At 45.5% G+C, this 16864-nt stretch overlaps 1 protein-coding gene across 2 annotated transcripts in view; it reads left to right on the plus strand.

Moving 5' to 3' along the window:
* Positions 1-1364: 1364 nt before the first annotated feature.
* The window catches only part of BMAL2 (basic helix-loop-helix ARNT like 2), a 92893-nt gene continuing 77393 nt past the window's right edge, over positions 1365-16864 (plus strand). Inside the window, exon 1 of one of the 2 annotated variants that reach the window (XM_089920405.1) lies at positions 1365-1627. In XM_089920405.1, the coding sequence (XP_089776531.1) occupies positions 1597-1627 (31 nt within the window). In that variant the 5' untranslated portion in view covers positions 1365-1596. The remainder of the gene's footprint in view (positions 1628-16864) is intronic. The other variant, XM_022577831.2, reaches the window with a different exon arrangement.

Raw genomic sequence — 16864 nt, forward strand, 5'->3', positions numbered from 1 at the left:
TATCATGCCACTATGAACTCCTAAGGAGATCTGACTTTTACCATCTGGCTTCTACTATCTACTGAGTGATCCTGGCCAAAATACTCATTTCTGAACCTCTGTTTGCCTACCAAGAAGACAAGAATTATAGGTGTTCAACCACCTCACAAAGGTTGTTGTGAGGCTCACATGAGATGATAAAGGGAAAAATGCTTTGTAAGCAAAAGTGTATACACAGCCTGTATTGTACATTGTAACCAGGATCCTAGCAATTCCACTTCACCATTAAGGTGGCACTGAACATGTGTGGGTCTAAGAATGTCCCCTTAGCCTCCCAATCTTGGAAAACCACCTCCGAACAGTGTACACTTGTCTGGAAAGCCAGGGTTTGAACGCGTTCAGGGAAACCTAGGCCAGATTGCAAGAGTATCTGCTAGGCTCTGTGTGGAATTTTTCTTTCTGAGCTGACAACATACGTTGGTGTTGGTGCATTTGGGGTAGAGTTCCAAGTCAAGGCTAGGGCTGGGATGTTTCAAGAATGGTTTTGATTAGGGATGTGTCTCGCTGTGTGTTACTGAGAGCAGCTTCTCCTTTCACCCAGCAGGATGAAGTCCCCGTGCCCACCTTAAGCGCAAGTTTCTCCGGGTCTTGCCTATTTCCGTCGGGAACACGCGTCCAAATGCCCCCGCCAGGTTCGGTCCTAAGTAGCCCTCAGGACACAAAAAGCAGCTAGTTTCTACGCTGTAATGAAGAGTCCTGGTAGGAAGGCTAATAAATTTAGCCTGGTTGATGCAAAGCTTTGGTGTTTTCTCGGCCGTTCCTTTTCTCCACTACCTCTACTAGACAAACTGTGACCAAGTAAAACCCGAGGGTCCCGTGGGCGTAGAGCGAACCAGCGTATTCGGCATATGATGAGGGGCTGTCAAGTGATCCGCAAAGGATCTTGCTTCTGGATTCACAACAACTGTTGCAGTATCCCAAAGGGCTTCCTCGGTGACCCCTCTCTGTCATCGTACCCTCGTCTTTGCAGCTAAGCCCTTCTACGGCAGAAAAGAGAAGGGGCCGGAGAAGTCCCCCTTCCAGCTCCCCCCGGAAGCCCCTCCCACGCACCCCTACGCCCCCGGCCCCGTAACCCCCGCCATGCAATGATTTGCATCCATCCTTTACATTTTCCCCCCAAGGGAAACAACTCCAACCTCCGGAATAGGCAGACGACAGACCTGTAAGTGATCGGGGAAACCTGTTTTAAAGAGGCCGGTTTCCAGAAAGCCTCAAGGGGCTTTGTCGCGGGCCTCTACGCACTTTACCTCCTGCCGCAGGGGTCGGCGGGGCGGGGCGGGGCCGCCGTGACTCCGCCCTGCGCGCCATCCCTTTCTCCCGCCCCTGGTCCGGCGGCGCCCAGACCCCCGCGAGCGGGCGAATCCCCGCCGCACGTTCCGCGGACTCCGCTGGCCGCGCGCCCGGGGGCTGCAGTGGCGGCCGCCGCGGCACCGGGCAGAGCCCCGCGTGTGCCCGCGCCCTCACCCCGGGACCGCCGCCTGGGCCGGCGCAGGGCGAGCCCGGGGCTCTCCATGCTGCCGGCCGGGGGGCTGCGGAGTCGGCCGGGCGGCTTCTGCGATGGCGACGGAAGAGGAGGAGGCGGCGAGAGGTGAGGCTGCGGGCGCGTGGCTCCAGCTGCGGGAGCGAGCCCGATGCGCTAGGGGCGCTCGGGCCAGGCTGAGGGGCAAGCGGCCGGCACGGCGACGCCAGGTGGGCGCACTTTGCGCGGGGGCTGTCCTCCGGCCCGGCATCACCTGCTGTGGGCTCTGGGGCCAAGGTCGTTCCTTGCGGTACAGGTGCGGTGCGTCGCCCCGCGCATCCTCCCCGAGAGCGGGAGGCGGGGAGTGACGCCCGCGATCGCCGCCGGCTTTCGGACTGCCAGCAGCCCAGTTTCTTGGCCCCGGGCCGGACGTGTCGACGAAGGTGAGCTGGCAAGGGACCATCCACCCTGTGATGGCGAGCAGCCTGCCCCCGCCCACCACTGGGCGTTCACTTCGCCGTCTGCAGGGACTGCTGTGCGGACTTCTTAGATTTCGTTTTTCCCGTGTATAAACCAGTTGCCAGCAGCCATTAAAGGAGCTCGGGCTCTGCGAGCCCATCCCCTCTGAACTGGAAATACTCACTTTCTGTTCCCTTCTTCAAAAACTGCCCAGCGGCAGACGAGCGCGGGGAGGCAGGGCTCTCCGCACTTCTTACTCTCGAAAACCACAGATTGCACCGCAACAGCTGTCAGCGAGAGGCGGCTCTTGTGCCACTACAGCTTTAGGAAAGCCATCAGTGGAATTGGTTTGTTTCGTTTTATATTTCTTTGGAGTTTTTGTGACTTGAGCTGGAAGCGTTGCTACGTCTTTTTCCTCTCTCTGGTATTCACTGGCGGTCTCTTCCGTATGACTACTCATATAATTATGGGCTGATCATAAAATATTTGTTACTTAAGACGAACAGGAGGCAGGAAAAAAAACCCCATAGAAATAGCTAAAGGAAGACTGGCAGAGAGAAGTTCAGGGAAGCAGTTTATTAAATTTCCACTTTCCTTTTGGAATATTGTGATGAGTTTAGATTCTTCTTTGAAATACAGCATCATGAAAAGAGGTGCTTTTGAAAAATCTAATACAGTTGTGGGGATTTGGATCATGCGGAGATTTCTAAAATTCTGTCATGTGAATATTTGAAGTCTTTCTGGACGATATGAAGATGTGAGTAAGCACTGGTTTGAAAAGAGAAGGCAGTATGCATCGTTTTAAGCTCAGACATCCTCTCTGCTCTGGCTGTGACTGAACTCTGCCCTTTACTCTGTCACCTGGGTTAAGTTATTGCTATTTAGCCTTAGTTTCTTCATCTGTAAAATGGGGATAATTATAGTATCTGTCTTATAGGATTGTGACGATTAAATGAGATATGAATATATTTAAATACCTATAAAGTGCTTAGCTCAGTTCTTGGGAAATAGTAAGTATGCCGTAAATATTAGCTTAATATAGTTATTAATTTACAGCTTCAATTTGCTTTGTGAAAGTAATGAATCTCGTTTAGCCTATTAAGAAAGTGTTGTTGCACACAAGCTGAAATTGGCCAAATTGAAAGACTATTTGGGCTTTTCTGAAAAAAAGAGATGTGAAAATATACCTACCAATTCAAAACAGGGCTTTCACCAGGTAAGTCTTATGACAAGTATTTGGACAAAGTTTACTGATATTTAGCTGAATACCAGATGTTAACTTGGGAGTGATCAACACTAATCCTTCTTAGGTAAGAGGAGCAAAGTTTCCATGGGGGCCGGAAGGGCCAGCATTTATTGAGGTCCTATTATGTACCAGGCATTTCATGAGGGAGACCTTCTGTGGCCTCACAGCAGCCCTGTGATGTAGGAGATATTATCTCCCTTTCATAGATGAGGTGAGAACACTGAGGCTGTAGCCAGAAATTGACAAACCTGAAGTTAAAATCTGTGACTACTGCCTGGGCTGCTCTCCTTTCTTTCCTGGCTGGCTGGATGGTTGATGAGCAGTGTGCTCACTTCCAGACACCCTCTTTATCTAAAGAGGGAGAAAAAATATATTGTTACAAGTTCTCCCATTCCTGGAGAAGAAAACTGAAACGAAACAGAATTCTCAATGTCAGAATCCAGGGCCATGGTTTTTTTCCCTGGCACAAAATCCTTGCAGATTCCTTTTTCCTAGGCAATTTGACATTCAGGCCCTCATGGTAAAATAAAAATCTGGGAATTCCCTGGAGGTCTGGTGGTTAGGGCTCTGCCCTTCCCCTGCAGGGGCCACGGGTTCAATCCCTGGTCAGGGAACTAAGATGCTGCATGCTGTGGAGTGGGGCCAAAAAAAAAAAAAAAAATCTAAGACTGGTGTATGGAGAAACCTCCCCATGGTTTGGTTCCACTGCTGAAAAAACTGGGCGCCTGGTTTTGAAGATGGCTACCCAAAATCAGCTGGTACATAATTGCCTGCTCACTTGTTTTTGACAGGCTTATGGTAAACACCAAGATTAAGCAAGCTGTCAAATGCCTGGGCATCCTCCTGGTAACTGATTCCAGAATCCTTGGAGTTAGGAAGCAGCCAATCTTGGGGGAGCAGCACATTTCCCGCGACTGACTGCCAGACTTGCTCTTCGGTCTAGGCATCGGAGGGGCAGCTTTCTCACCTTCCCTTCCCTCCACCCCTATCTTTTACCGTCCCATGTTCTCACCTGCGATGTTATCAGACCCAACTCTTTTGAGGTGTAGTTACAGTGGCTTAAGTTCTTTTTTGTGCACTTCTGCAGCTATAGTGGCTTAAGTTCATTTTTGTCATTCGTGACATCAAAAGTCATGTCTTAATCAACTTTGCATAAACTCTTTTTCCTGGCCTAGATCCTTAGGCAAAGTTTCAGCCTGACGTGCATTACTCAGGATAAACCAGGATGGACTAAAATTACTTTTCACATGTTTTAGGTTAAGGAAAGAGAGAGGAAAAGAGAGAAGGGGGAGGAGGAGTGAGGAGAGGAGGGGTGGAGTAAAGAGAGAGGAGGAGAGAGAGGGAAGTAGCCGGGTAGAAAGGGTGTAAAGGGGAGGACAGAGGGGGAGGAGATGAGGGAGAACGAGGCGGAGGAGGGGGTGGGGAAGTAAGAAAAGGAGCACTGGGGGAAAGGGGGGAGGGCTGAGGAGGGATGGAGGTGAGGAGAGATGGGGGAGAGAAGGAAGGGAGGGTAGGGACTGCCACCCATCAGAGTTTGACTCCAGGAAAAATAAAAAGAAATTTAATGTTTAAAATATATGGGAGGGCTTCCCTGGTGGCGCAGTGGTTGAGAGTCCGCCTGCCGATGCAGGGGACGCGGGTTCGTGCCCTGGTCCGGGAAGATCCCACATGCCGCGGAGCGGCTGGGCCCGTGAGCCATGGCCGCTGAGCCTGTGCATCCGGAGCCTGTGCTCCACAACGGGAGAGGCCACAACAGTGAGAAGCCCGCGTACTGCAGAAAATAAAAAATTAAAATAAAATATATGGGAAAACCAAAATATTCGTAAATACAGTGATTTCAGTGTACCTTTTTCCTTGTGGAAAGACTTCCTGGTTCTAAAAAGCATGATCTTTTTCTGTGCAGTGAACATTGATTAGAGCATCCTTTCGAAACCTCTCCCTTTACATAATGTTCAGGACATCATAAACAAGGTGATAACATTTCATTCTATAGCCCTGATTTCAGTTGCCCCATTGAGCTGAAGACCTCCAGATTTCCACCACGACAGCTGAGTAACGCAGGTGCCTGGGATCTGGGTCAGCATCAGCATCACCAGGGGCTCAGTGAGCCAGGTGCCCCGCAGGAGACAAGTGTACCTGAGCCATCTGCCTTTGCTTTGAGACAGTGATGTCTTGCTCTGGTTTTTGCAAGTCTGCTGTATGGAGTGGCTCCCCCCAAATCTCAGCCCTTCTGTACCCCCTGCTTCACCCAATGCCTCTCTCCTTCCGGGCAGTGGGAGGCTCTGAGAACTTAGAAGAACCTACAATTTAAGCTCTTAGTGGAGCTGCGACCCCAGGTGAAAGATGTTCTCTGCAGTAGTGTGTAGTGTTTCTGGATAGTTACTGCTAACTTATGAAGCACTTGGCTGTACACGCTCCCCGCCCTGTTTTCTTCTCTTACTCGGGTGAAGTCACATTTACTGGTCTCTGACACGTAGTGTTATATCACTTTAGGCTATAATATCTCGTTTACCCAGCCTGCAATTTTTAACCTTAAAATATTTTAAAACTAATTAAAATATTTAAATCAGCCCAGTTATATAATGTTAAAATTCTCATTTGAAAATACTTAAATGTTGGTTGGCATGATAAGAAGTTTGTCATTTATCTAAGTAAATTAGTATTTCGTTTCTCTAGTCTTTAATCTTATGATTTAAATCTCTAGATAGTATCTTTACAGAGAGAGAAAAACAAAGGAGACTGAAGGAAAAGGACATAGAGGCTCATTCTTCCCCTCAGCATGGTTTGCATGATAGGGTGCTTACAATTGAGGATCAAGATGATTGCTATGAAACAGCAATTTCCAATACATTCCAAATGTTTTACTTACAATATTTTATTAATATTTTTACTTAGGTGAGAAGCATGCTTTACTGTATATGCTGAGCCTATTACAGGGAAAGTAGAGAAGCATCCATCAACTTTCTCTTCCGAAACATCTCCACTGTGTCTCCCTTACACGTACTAGACTCAGTTATGTGCCTTTCCCCATACGGTTTAAACGGTCCCACGTCCAGGCCTCTGCTTAGGCTGTCCGCTGCTCCTGGACTGTCCTGCCCTCTCTCCAGATGGGCCTCTAGGAGTCTTGAGGGCCGAGCTCAGGAATCACTGTGTTTCATCTGCCTGTGGAGCAGAAGATCTGGTGTAGGAAAATCAGCACAAGCTTTGGAGCCAGGCCATTGGGAATGTGAGTGCGAGTTTATATACTAGCTATGTGACCTCAGCCAAATTATTTAACTTCTCTGAGCCCCAATTTCCTCATCTATAGAATGGGGGTTAAAATTTTACCTACCTTGGAGAGTTATGGTGAATTAAGTGAGATGATTCCAAACTGTGTAGTGAAATCTGATGTTCAACAAATGATTTTTCTTCTTCTCCTCATGAACCCTTCCCAGAACTTCCCCCATCCCTAGATGGAAATGATTCTCCCCTTCTATTTCCACACTGTAGATTTTGGTGTGCCTATGAGAACATTTGTGCCTGCTTGCCACGGCGTATGTACGCATCTTAGCTCCATCCTTGGGTGGCACATTCCTAGGAGAACAGGGTTGGTTCTTGATCATCTTTACAATCTTCAACTCCTCGTACGTATTAAGTACCTAATCAAGTTTTATCGATTTTAAGTGAATATTGGTTTGAGGTACAGGCAGGGCTGGTTCATTCATAAAGTATCCATTCAGTACGTACTTACTACTGTTCTAGGCAAACAGAGATAAAGAAATGGATAAAGCAAGCAAAAGGGTTAAAGAGCTTATAAGATGTATTAGGCGAGGTGAAAAGGCTGATGTGTCGTATAAGATAGACCTTAGCAAAATCTATAGTTTAACTGCTAGGAGTGAGCCTCCTCACCCAAAGTTGGGAAAAATTATATCTAGTTTGTGGGGGAGGGACTCAGAGAAGGCTTTTAGAGAAGAGGTCAAGTTTAGTACTGGTGACTAGACAACTCTTGTGGAGGCAGCCCAGAAGAGGGTCCTCCAGGACAGAGACTAGGCATGGATATGGAAAATTGTCAGTGATGTGCTTGGAAAAACTGTTGCTAAGATACTTTGGGTCTGGCCAGGAAAAGTGGAAAAGGAAGAACTGACCTGTCGTTGTCTTGTTAGTGTCATCGAGGGCTTCCACTCCCACGCCTATGATGTGGCAGGACAGTTAACACAGAAAGCCTGAGTTACAGGCTGGTGATTTGCCTTCTCTCCAAAAGGAAAGATCCATGTATCTTCTTTTTGGTCCCTGGCCAGCAAGAGAGCTTCTGTATCACCCTGAAAGGCTACTTGTGGCATATTTCTGATCAGAAAGATGATTAGTTGTATGGTCTTAGCCTTCACTCCAAGTGCACCTGGGACACTACTTTCTCTCATCCTCTTTTCCCTGAAAAAAAGTAGCTGCTTATATCTTTAAATCCATTTCACATTCTTTCTTCTGAAAAGCCTCACTAGTGCTATTTCATTTATTCCCATTGCAGCCAGTTGAGAAGCAGGTTTCTGGACTTGCATCATCTGTTCAATGTAATGACCTGTGTTGTTCCACTGTCCCCGTCACTGATGTGCCCCTCCTATGGACACGTGCTCCTGGCCTGCTCTCAGACCCTTCCCATGCAGCTGCACGGGACAGGGCTGCACCAGGCTCTCAACCTTGACTTCCAAAACAAACAGTGAAGGTTTATAAACCAAAAGGAATCCATTGCCAAGCAAGTCAGAACATGTTCCTAATGTGAAAAGAGCACTCCTGGAAACATCTGTGTGTGATAACATCAGAAGATGTTCTTATTTTGATTCAGACACCGAGCAGAGGATCTCTGGCTTAGAAGTTACTTGAAAGCAGAAGCTCTTATATATATATCAAAATACCTCTGCGTCTTTTTTTCTTAGGAGAGGAGAATATAAGAAGAGGTTGTTGTTGAGCCTAGACGGTACCAAAACCTTATGTATTTTATAGAAATACAGATTGTAAAAGAGAGATCAGCACACCATGAGCAGAGCTGAAATTGAACACTTTTCACAGCAGAGATCAATGTATGTTTAAAGGCATAGAAGATAGTGAAGATTAGTAATTGTTTTGTCAAAATCTAGAGAATAGTTTTTACTGACAAAGTTGAACGCGATCTCCGGCTCTGCATTGGTCTTTCTTCCCAGCTCCCTGGTTGGAGAATTGGATTTCCTCTCTGAGTTATGTGGTACCCAAAGTGAGGCAGTGCCTACACTACCAGGGAGACAAACCGTATTGCATTGTAGGGAGGCCATCTCTTCTGGAATGAGTCATCCAGGCAACAGCACTGACCTAGAGAAGAGAGACCAGACTCAATTTTCCAGGCATCCTGGGGCTGGTGTTCTTTAGGACAATTCTCTTTTCTTTACTTTTCAACTTGAGTTCACATTAGAGCTTTTGGCTTGTCAGTTCCTTTCAGCAGCGGTAACCATTGCCACCTCCGGGACATGTGGTCGCAAACCAAGCAGCCAGATCTTAGAAGGACGTTCGAATTCACACCTCAAATTTTAGAAGACGTCTAGGCCGAATTCTTTATCAAGAGGTTTTAAAATAATTTTTTGTTAGCTATTCGTTTGGGAAGAGCCCGAAGGCAGCTTTAGATTCTGATCATCATTATAACTATGGGATGTTATCTGTAGATAATACTAAAGTCATAAATGTCATGTTGGGTTTTATTACTTTTAAAACTCATACTGTGTTTCAGTTTTAGGACTTCATCGTTTTCCTGTTGCAGTGGCAGTGCTTCCCGCCCCACCCCCTTTTAAAGGGTCTCCTTCTTTCTAGAATAATCACCATTGGGTGAAGAGATACACAAATATTTTTGTGCACACTGACAAATTTTTTTTCCCGAAGTTAACTGAAGGTGTCTTACTTTGTTGACACTTTAGATGTGAGGAACCATGATATCTTTTGTAGGTTCTGTATCGAATTTTGCATATCAAATCATACCTGACTAATATAAATCATGATAATCGCCTACACCATGTTTCCTATGTACTCATAACCTGCAAGCGTCGTGTTTTCCTGTGTCACAATGCTGTGGGGAAGCCCATCAGAATCTAAAGACGTTTCTGTGACTTTAGGAGAAAGCTGCTGATAACTGAAAATGCTGAACCCTGCATTCTTACGCATGAGGATCAATCAGGCCTGGACCAGGTTACGGGAATTTTCTGTCTCAGTGTGGAACAAATTCTGAATGAACTGCTTTTTCTTGCTTTTGCCATCCTGGATTAGGTTATAATGCCTCTGAAAGATTGGCCTTTTCTGCAACAGTCATCGTCAGGGAAGCATTCTTAGGTGCTTATATCACTCTGATTATATTCTGCATCATAACTGCGTGGTTTCCCGGGACTCCGATTTCCTTAGAGTCATTCTGGGTGTTTCTCTTCCCCCTTTGCCCCATTTCAAAAGCTTAGCATGGATCATTCTCACTTTTTGGCTCTTCTAAAGAGTGAATAATTCTTAACCTTTATTGAGGATTTACTCTATGCTAGTTGTCTAAATGCTTGACATGGTATGATTCACGAATCTTCAGCAAATCTGTAAAGTTGGTACTATTATTGTTCCATGTTTCTGAGGAAGAAATTGAGACACAGAGATTTTAAGTACATGGCCCAAGGTAAAGTTTGCATAGTAAGTAGCAGAACCAGGATTTGAACCCAGGCAGACTGGCCTCCAGAGCTTTTATCCTTTTCTTCGAAGCCTGCTAGACCTCTGGATGAGGTGCCATTTCTGTGATGTTCTGATGTCTGAAACTGAACTTCTGTTGGGAGGGGGTGTGGAATACTGGCCTACTTTTGGCTTTGGAAGAATGTGAGCTCTTTCACCTAATAATTGTGTGATCTTTGGCATGTGTACCAGTCAGGGTTCAACCAGAGGAGCTGAACCAGTAGGAGATATGTATATTAAGAGATTTATTACAAGGAATTGGCTTATGCAAATGTGGGAGCAAGCCAGACAAGCCTGGAATTCGTAGGCTGGGCCATCAGAAAAGGCAGGCTGGAGCTCTCAGGCACAGACCCGAAGCCGCTGTCCATAGGCAGAGTTTCTTCTTCAGGGAAGCCTCAGCTCTGTTTTTAAGGCCTTTCAACTGATTAAATCAGGCCCACCCATATCATCTAGGATAAGCCTAGATAACCCTAGCCCAACTCTAACCCTGACCCTAATCTAGGACAGTCACCCCTATTAATGTCAACTGATTATAGAGTTTAATCACATCTACAAAATACCTTCAACAGCAACACTTAGATTCGTATCTGAGTGAATTGAGGACTGTAGCCAGCCAAGCTGACACGGCAAAAAGACCGTGGCAGCAGGTTACTTCATTCCTCTGAGGCTGTTTCCTCATACACTAAACCATCGCCATAGGGCTGTTGTGAGGATTGTACGAAGTAGGGTATGTAAAGGTCACGGTGCCTGGCATGTAAAGATTCAGCACAAGATTATTTAATTGGTGGTGGTGGTGGAAGTGGGGATGCTGACAGCAGCAGCAGCTCTGATCTCGCCCAGCATAGTGACTTAATCCCCTTTCCTATCACTCTCCCGACCAGTCTGGTTTACTGCAGGGAGTGCTGCCTAACTGATGTTCCTGCCGAAAATCTCTTCTCATCCGTTTTTTTTCTCAAGACTATATTGGAGAATTAAAGTAGCTCACTACTCTCCATCTTTGAAAAAAATGTCTTACTGCGATCCAGACCCACTGTGCTTATAGCTTTCCTCAGTATGTTACTGCAGTAGTGTAACTCCCTCCCCCGAAAGCGCTACCCACCGCTTGCTTGCTAAAAGCTCGAGCGAGGGAGGACTGCCTTCCCCAGTGGCATTGAGTGCTTTTGTTTTTGTTTTTGTTTTTGAATTTCTGTAGTGATTGAGAGTGGGACATGCATGAGAACTGTTTCTCCAAAGGAGGCTACTGTATTTAAGTTCTGTTTCTTTTATTGAAACTGTAGTGTAACACACGGCTGGGCATCTTGTTTCACACTCTGAGCCTCAGTTTCCTCAACTGTAAGGTGAGTGAATTGGACAGGATAATGTCTTTTTTTCCCTTTCCCTCCTCTTAACCTTTTATTGCAAATTAAGAAAATGAGGTGTATATTTTTAGGGTTTTATATTTTATAGTAATTTTTATCTTTTTGAGCAAAAGCTGTTTGTTTTTTTCCAGATCAAAACAGATACTTAAAAGGCAGTACTTTTGAATATAGGTCAATCAAACAGTAGTTGAATCAAATAGTAAATAAAGAATTAGCCAAGAGAATCTTCCACTTCCCCACTCTATCAGATGAGAAACAACTCGTTAACAAATGAACGAACTTAGGAACTGTTAAAAGTCTATAGGAGTGACATCTTTGGCATTGAATGTCATACAGCAAGCGAGTGGGCTGTGAACCTTAACATTTAAGATCACGTTCCAGATTTTATTCATTGAAATGCGTAAATGATGCCTTTTCCCAATAATTTGTCCTTTTTTTCCATTTCACCGCACCACCAGCAGCACTCGAGCCTTTGGTTAATACCTGGTAGAATCCCAGCTATTACAGGAGGATCGATCCGATTTCCAGTTCCATGAAGGAGCGGTCTCTGGTCACCCTCATATTCTCAGCCCCTACAGCACGGTGTCTGCTTCATAGGAGCTTGATGAGTATGTACTGATGGCACGATATGCAGGATGTCCAAGGGCCACAGCTGACAGGTTCCACTCACCAGGTGGCTAGGCCAATAGGGGACTTGGCTGGCTCTTTTGCTCCCACGCCCTTCTAGCTGTTGTGTTGCGCTGCTGTACTGCACGCTGGGGAACGGTCTTTTTAGCTCATTCTAAGGCTTAGAAGCCATAAATTTCCTATCCTCCTGTATCCTACTCCTCCCATTCACACTCGTGCAATTGGTTCGTGTTCCACCCTGAGCACTGCGCCCTCATGACCAGATATGGAGGGCCTTAGCATATGCCATGCAGGAGATCCAGGGCACCTGCTTATTTTAAAGCCATTTTTAGTACCTAGTCAGATGGGAACGATGTAAGCAAATCCACATGTTAGCTCACACGTGCTCTGGAATATAAATGCCTTTGCACAGAGCAAGCCTGGGAGATCCCTGGCCCCTCCTTACTAGTAGCAGGGATGTGTCATATAGGAAACCAGATTGCTCTCTGGCCCATTTTAAGCCAGGAGGCCCAACATAGTCCGTTCAGTGAACACCACTTAATCCCTGAGGCTCTCTGACACCCTTGCATTGTTCACTGTCATACTCCCAGGCTGCTTTCCCCACCCCAAAGTGGATCCTTTCTCCTATCTGCTGATTGTCTGAGTCCACTCTGACCATTCATATCTCTTCCCTAGTGTCAACCTTCCACTTACCTCTGTGACTCTGACTTGAGCTCTCGCTTTGTCTATGCTGTATTTGGTCACAGTGAATAATTCCCTGCTCTTCCCTCTTTGGCTTTTTGTTGTTGCTGTTCAACATGCCAGCCGGACATTTGGTTTGAAAATGTAAATGTCATGCTGGTCACTTTTGCAGATGGCATATTTTAAGGAGGCTTAGTCAATCTGGTAGACAGATTCTGAATCCAAAAAGATGTCGATAGGGTGATACCAAAGAAGATTAAACTTAACAACAAAAAAAAGGGCCAGCACCTCAGTGTAAAACAAAATGCAGACGTATGAAATGGTAAAGATGTGACTTAACAGCAGCCCGTAGAAAAGACAGATTTGGGTTTACTCCAGAAGATCCCTACCTGGGAACCAGGAGACTTACATAGCAGTCCCTCCTCCATCAATGTCTGGCCGTATGATAAAGGGCAAGGAACTTAATCAACTATGGAACTCTGTTTCTTTCTTGGAAGAAGAAGGAGCTACACTAGACCATCTCTAATGTCAGTTACAGTTCTAAAATTACATGAATGAATCAACAGTTTAAATTTTATTTATTTATTTTTGGCTGCGTTGGGTCTTCGTTTCTGTCCGGGGGCTTTCTCTAGTTGTGGCGAGCGGGGGCCGCTCTTCATCGCGGTGCGCGGGCCTCTCACTGTCGCGGCCTCTCTTGTTGCGGAGCACAGGCTCCAGACGCGCAGGCTCAGTAGTTGCGGCTCACGGGCCCAGTTGCTCTGCGGCACGTGGGATCCTCCCAGACCAGGGAACCCGTGTCCCCTGCATTGGCAGGCAGACTCTCAACCATTGCGCCACCAGGGAAGCCCGAATCAACAGTTTAAAGTGAAGGCCCAATGTATAAAATAAAAGCTAGTGCAGTATTATACATAATGAAAGTATAATCAGAACATTATCATTCAAAGTTCTACTCTCCTGTCTGTGGAGGTGACAATTCTTGGATGTTGAATTCCGATCACACCACACATCAAAGTATTTTTAGCCAAAGTATGTTCAGAAGAGAGCAACCAGGCTAGTAACAAGGCAACCTATGGGTAATGTTTGAAAGAATCACATGGTTTGGCTTAGGGGAGAGAAGAATTTGGACAGAAGTGTGGGATATTATGGTTGTCCACCAAAGTTTGAGGGGTTCTATACTATATACAAACTATCTGAGATGCCACCTCCTTCCTGAAGCCTTCATGGAGTGCTGTGACCCAGAGTTCTCCAAAGATACCTTCCATTCCACCTTGTAGTTGGGTTATTTCTATACTTATCTGACTGAACTCTTTGAGGGTGAATGCCATGTCATACTTATCCTTGCATCCTCTCTAGCTTCTAATGCAGTGTGCCTTGCACAATAGTAAGTATGCAAGTACTTGCAACTGAATTGAAACTTATTAGACTTATCAGACATAGGGATGTTGGATAGAAATTACAGAGAGACTTTTTGGCTTTCCAAGAAGTAACCTTTTCAAATAATAAAAACGTCTTAAAATTACATGGATTACTATGTAATCCATCGCACAACCCATTCATTAGAATGGATAAAGTTAAAAGGGCTGACAGTGCCAGTTGTTGGTGAGGATGGAGCAGCTGGAACTCAGATACTGCTAGTGGAAATGTGGAACGGCATAACCGCTTAGGGACACAGTGTGGCAGTTTCCCCAAACTGTAACCATGTACCTACCTTGCAACCCATGTTCTGTGTCTAAGTATTTACCCAAGATAAAGGAAAACATTTGTCTAAGCAGAGACTGGTACATGAATATTTGAAGCAGCCTTATTTACAATAGCCAAAAATTGGAAATAAGCCAAATGGTCATCAACAAATGAATTCCGTTTGAATACACAAATGAATACACAAAATATGATACCCACCCAAGGGGAAACAAGTTGGCAATAAAACCGCACAACAACATGGATGAATCTCAAAATCATTATGAGGGAAAGAGGCCAGACTCAAAAGGGTATGTCATATGATTCTATTTATATAAAATCTAGAAAATGCAAACAAATGGTTAAAAAACTAAAAGCAAGTAACTGTTTGCCTGGGATTGGGCTGGAGGGAAGGGCTTGGGGAAACCTTTTCCTGGTTTTTTCATGTCTTAATTTTATGGTGGTTTTTGATATGTAGAAATTTTAACTTTTTAATGTAATCATTTCTTTTGCGTGTAATCATTTTAATGTAATCATTTTAATGTAATCATTTCTTTTACCTTTGGCCTCATACTTTGAAAGTCCTCACTTTAAGGTTATGTAAATAGTCACATATTTTTTTCTTTATACTTTTATGATTTTATTTTCCTACATTTAACTCATTCATCCAGCACAAATTTATTTTGGTAAATAGTGGGAAATAGAGATCTAATATTTTCCAAATAGGTAAGGAATTGACCTAATACTAGTTAATTGAATAATTCATCATTTCCTCAATTATTGAGTGTGGGTGGTGTGTCAGGGATTGTTTTAAGGTGGGAATACAAACATGGTCCCTGCCCTCAAGGAGCTGTGTCTGGTGAGAGAGAATGACTAGTGACAGGATAAGTACAGTGAAGTGGGATCAGCTCAATGATGGTATCAATTACAAGGTGCTACTGGATTACATAGGAGGGGCCCCAGTTAGGGGGCAGGTTTGGGGGGCAGTGGTCAGAGAGGGCTTCTTGTGGAGATAACATGTCTTGACAAGTAAGTTTATGTTAACCTGATTTGGGAACAGGGCATTCCAGGCATAAGCATGCCTAGAGAAGCAGAGCCAGGGGGGAACGTGACATGACTGGGGACTGTCACTTAGTGCTTTGTGCCTGTTGCCTGGGTCACCAGTAAGAGAGCGGCATGCGGTGAGGCTCGTAGGGAGGCTGAAAAACTTTGTATTTCATGTCATCTTAAATTCAGCGGGGGGCTTCCCTGGGGGCGCGGTGGTTGGGAGTCCGCCTGCCGATGCAGGGGATGCGGGTTCGTGCCCTGGTCCGGGAGGATCCCACATGCCGTGGAGCGGCTGGGCCCGTGAGCCATGGCCGCTGGGCCTGCGTGTCCGGAGCCTGTGCTCCGCAACGGGAGAGGCCACAGCAGTAAGAGGCCCGCGTACCGCAAAAAAAAAAAAAAACTTCAGCGGGGAGCTGTACACCTGAAACTAACATAACATGGGAAGTCAACTATACTTCAATTAAAAAAAAATTCAGTGGGGAGCCACAGTTGAATTTTGAGCAGTGAAACGCAGTAGTCAAAGCTCTTGTGCAATGATCGTACTGCTGGTGGTCTGCATATTGAGTAGCGTACTGCTTTTTTCACAGCAACGATCACAGTTTTGAATTATGTGTTTGGTTATTGATGAGTGTCTCACATTACCTTCTTCAGAAGCGGCGGGAGAAATTTCTTGTTTACTAATTATATGAGGATTTTCATGTGGAGATCTGAATTATCTGATACAATACTTCTGGTTTAATATAGCTCTGTAGCTGCCCCTTAATTTGACTCAGACCTCAGTCATCTTTAACAGTTACATCATCATTCAATCTGACTGTTTGTGTCAGGGTAGAGAGAGGTGCACATCGGTATCCATTTAGATCTTTTGCGTGGCCATAAGCCCATTATACCCAATTCAGGTAAGTAATTAATGTCCTACCTACTATCTGTCCAGCAAAACTTCATAGATTCCAAGAGGCTTCAACATTTATCTCATTTTTTTTCTTATCAAAGCTCTGCAAGGGAACTCTAGTCGGTATCATAACCTCTATTTTACAGATGAGGACTCCACAGAGAGGGTAAACCACTCACCTGGAGCCACACAGTGAGGTGGGGAAGCTTGGACAGAAGTGCTCTTGGCTGTGCCTGGTTCGCTGCTCACGTGTGGGAAGCAGTGTTACTGCAATGGGGGCTGAACTTGAGCTGGGCTCCATGAAGGCCATAAGGTCAGGAGGTTCTTCCCTCAGGAGAATCGTCAGAAATCAGTACAGGTTGTCAGGTTACTTTGTCGCTCCCCATGAAGAAGCAGTGCTTTCGGCAGACTGTGGCTATTCCCTGCCACAGACAACAGCCTTTTATGGACTCTGTGGTGTCACAGTTCTTTCCAAAGCATTAAACATGGTACCTGATGGGTGCTTTCAATCGGTTATCCAGCGTGGCTGCCACTTTCAGAAATCAGAACAGTTACCTGCTCTCCCTGCCTCCTCAACAAAAGGAATCCTCTATAGGCAGGTAACGCTTGTGGAAAATTTCTTCTTGACTCTTCCTTAAATACTTCGCCAACAGACCTCTCTTTCACACACAGTTTAGGACAAGGGT

Source organism: Delphinapterus leucas, chromosome 11, assembly GCF_059928025.1.
Source record: "Delphinapterus leucas isolate spDelLeu-1000000601 "Yukka" chromosome 11, BTC_Dleu_Yukka2, whole genome shotgun sequence".
NCBI classification, from domain to species: Eukaryota; Metazoa; Chordata; class Mammalia; order Artiodactyla; family Monodontidae; genus Delphinapterus; species Delphinapterus leucas.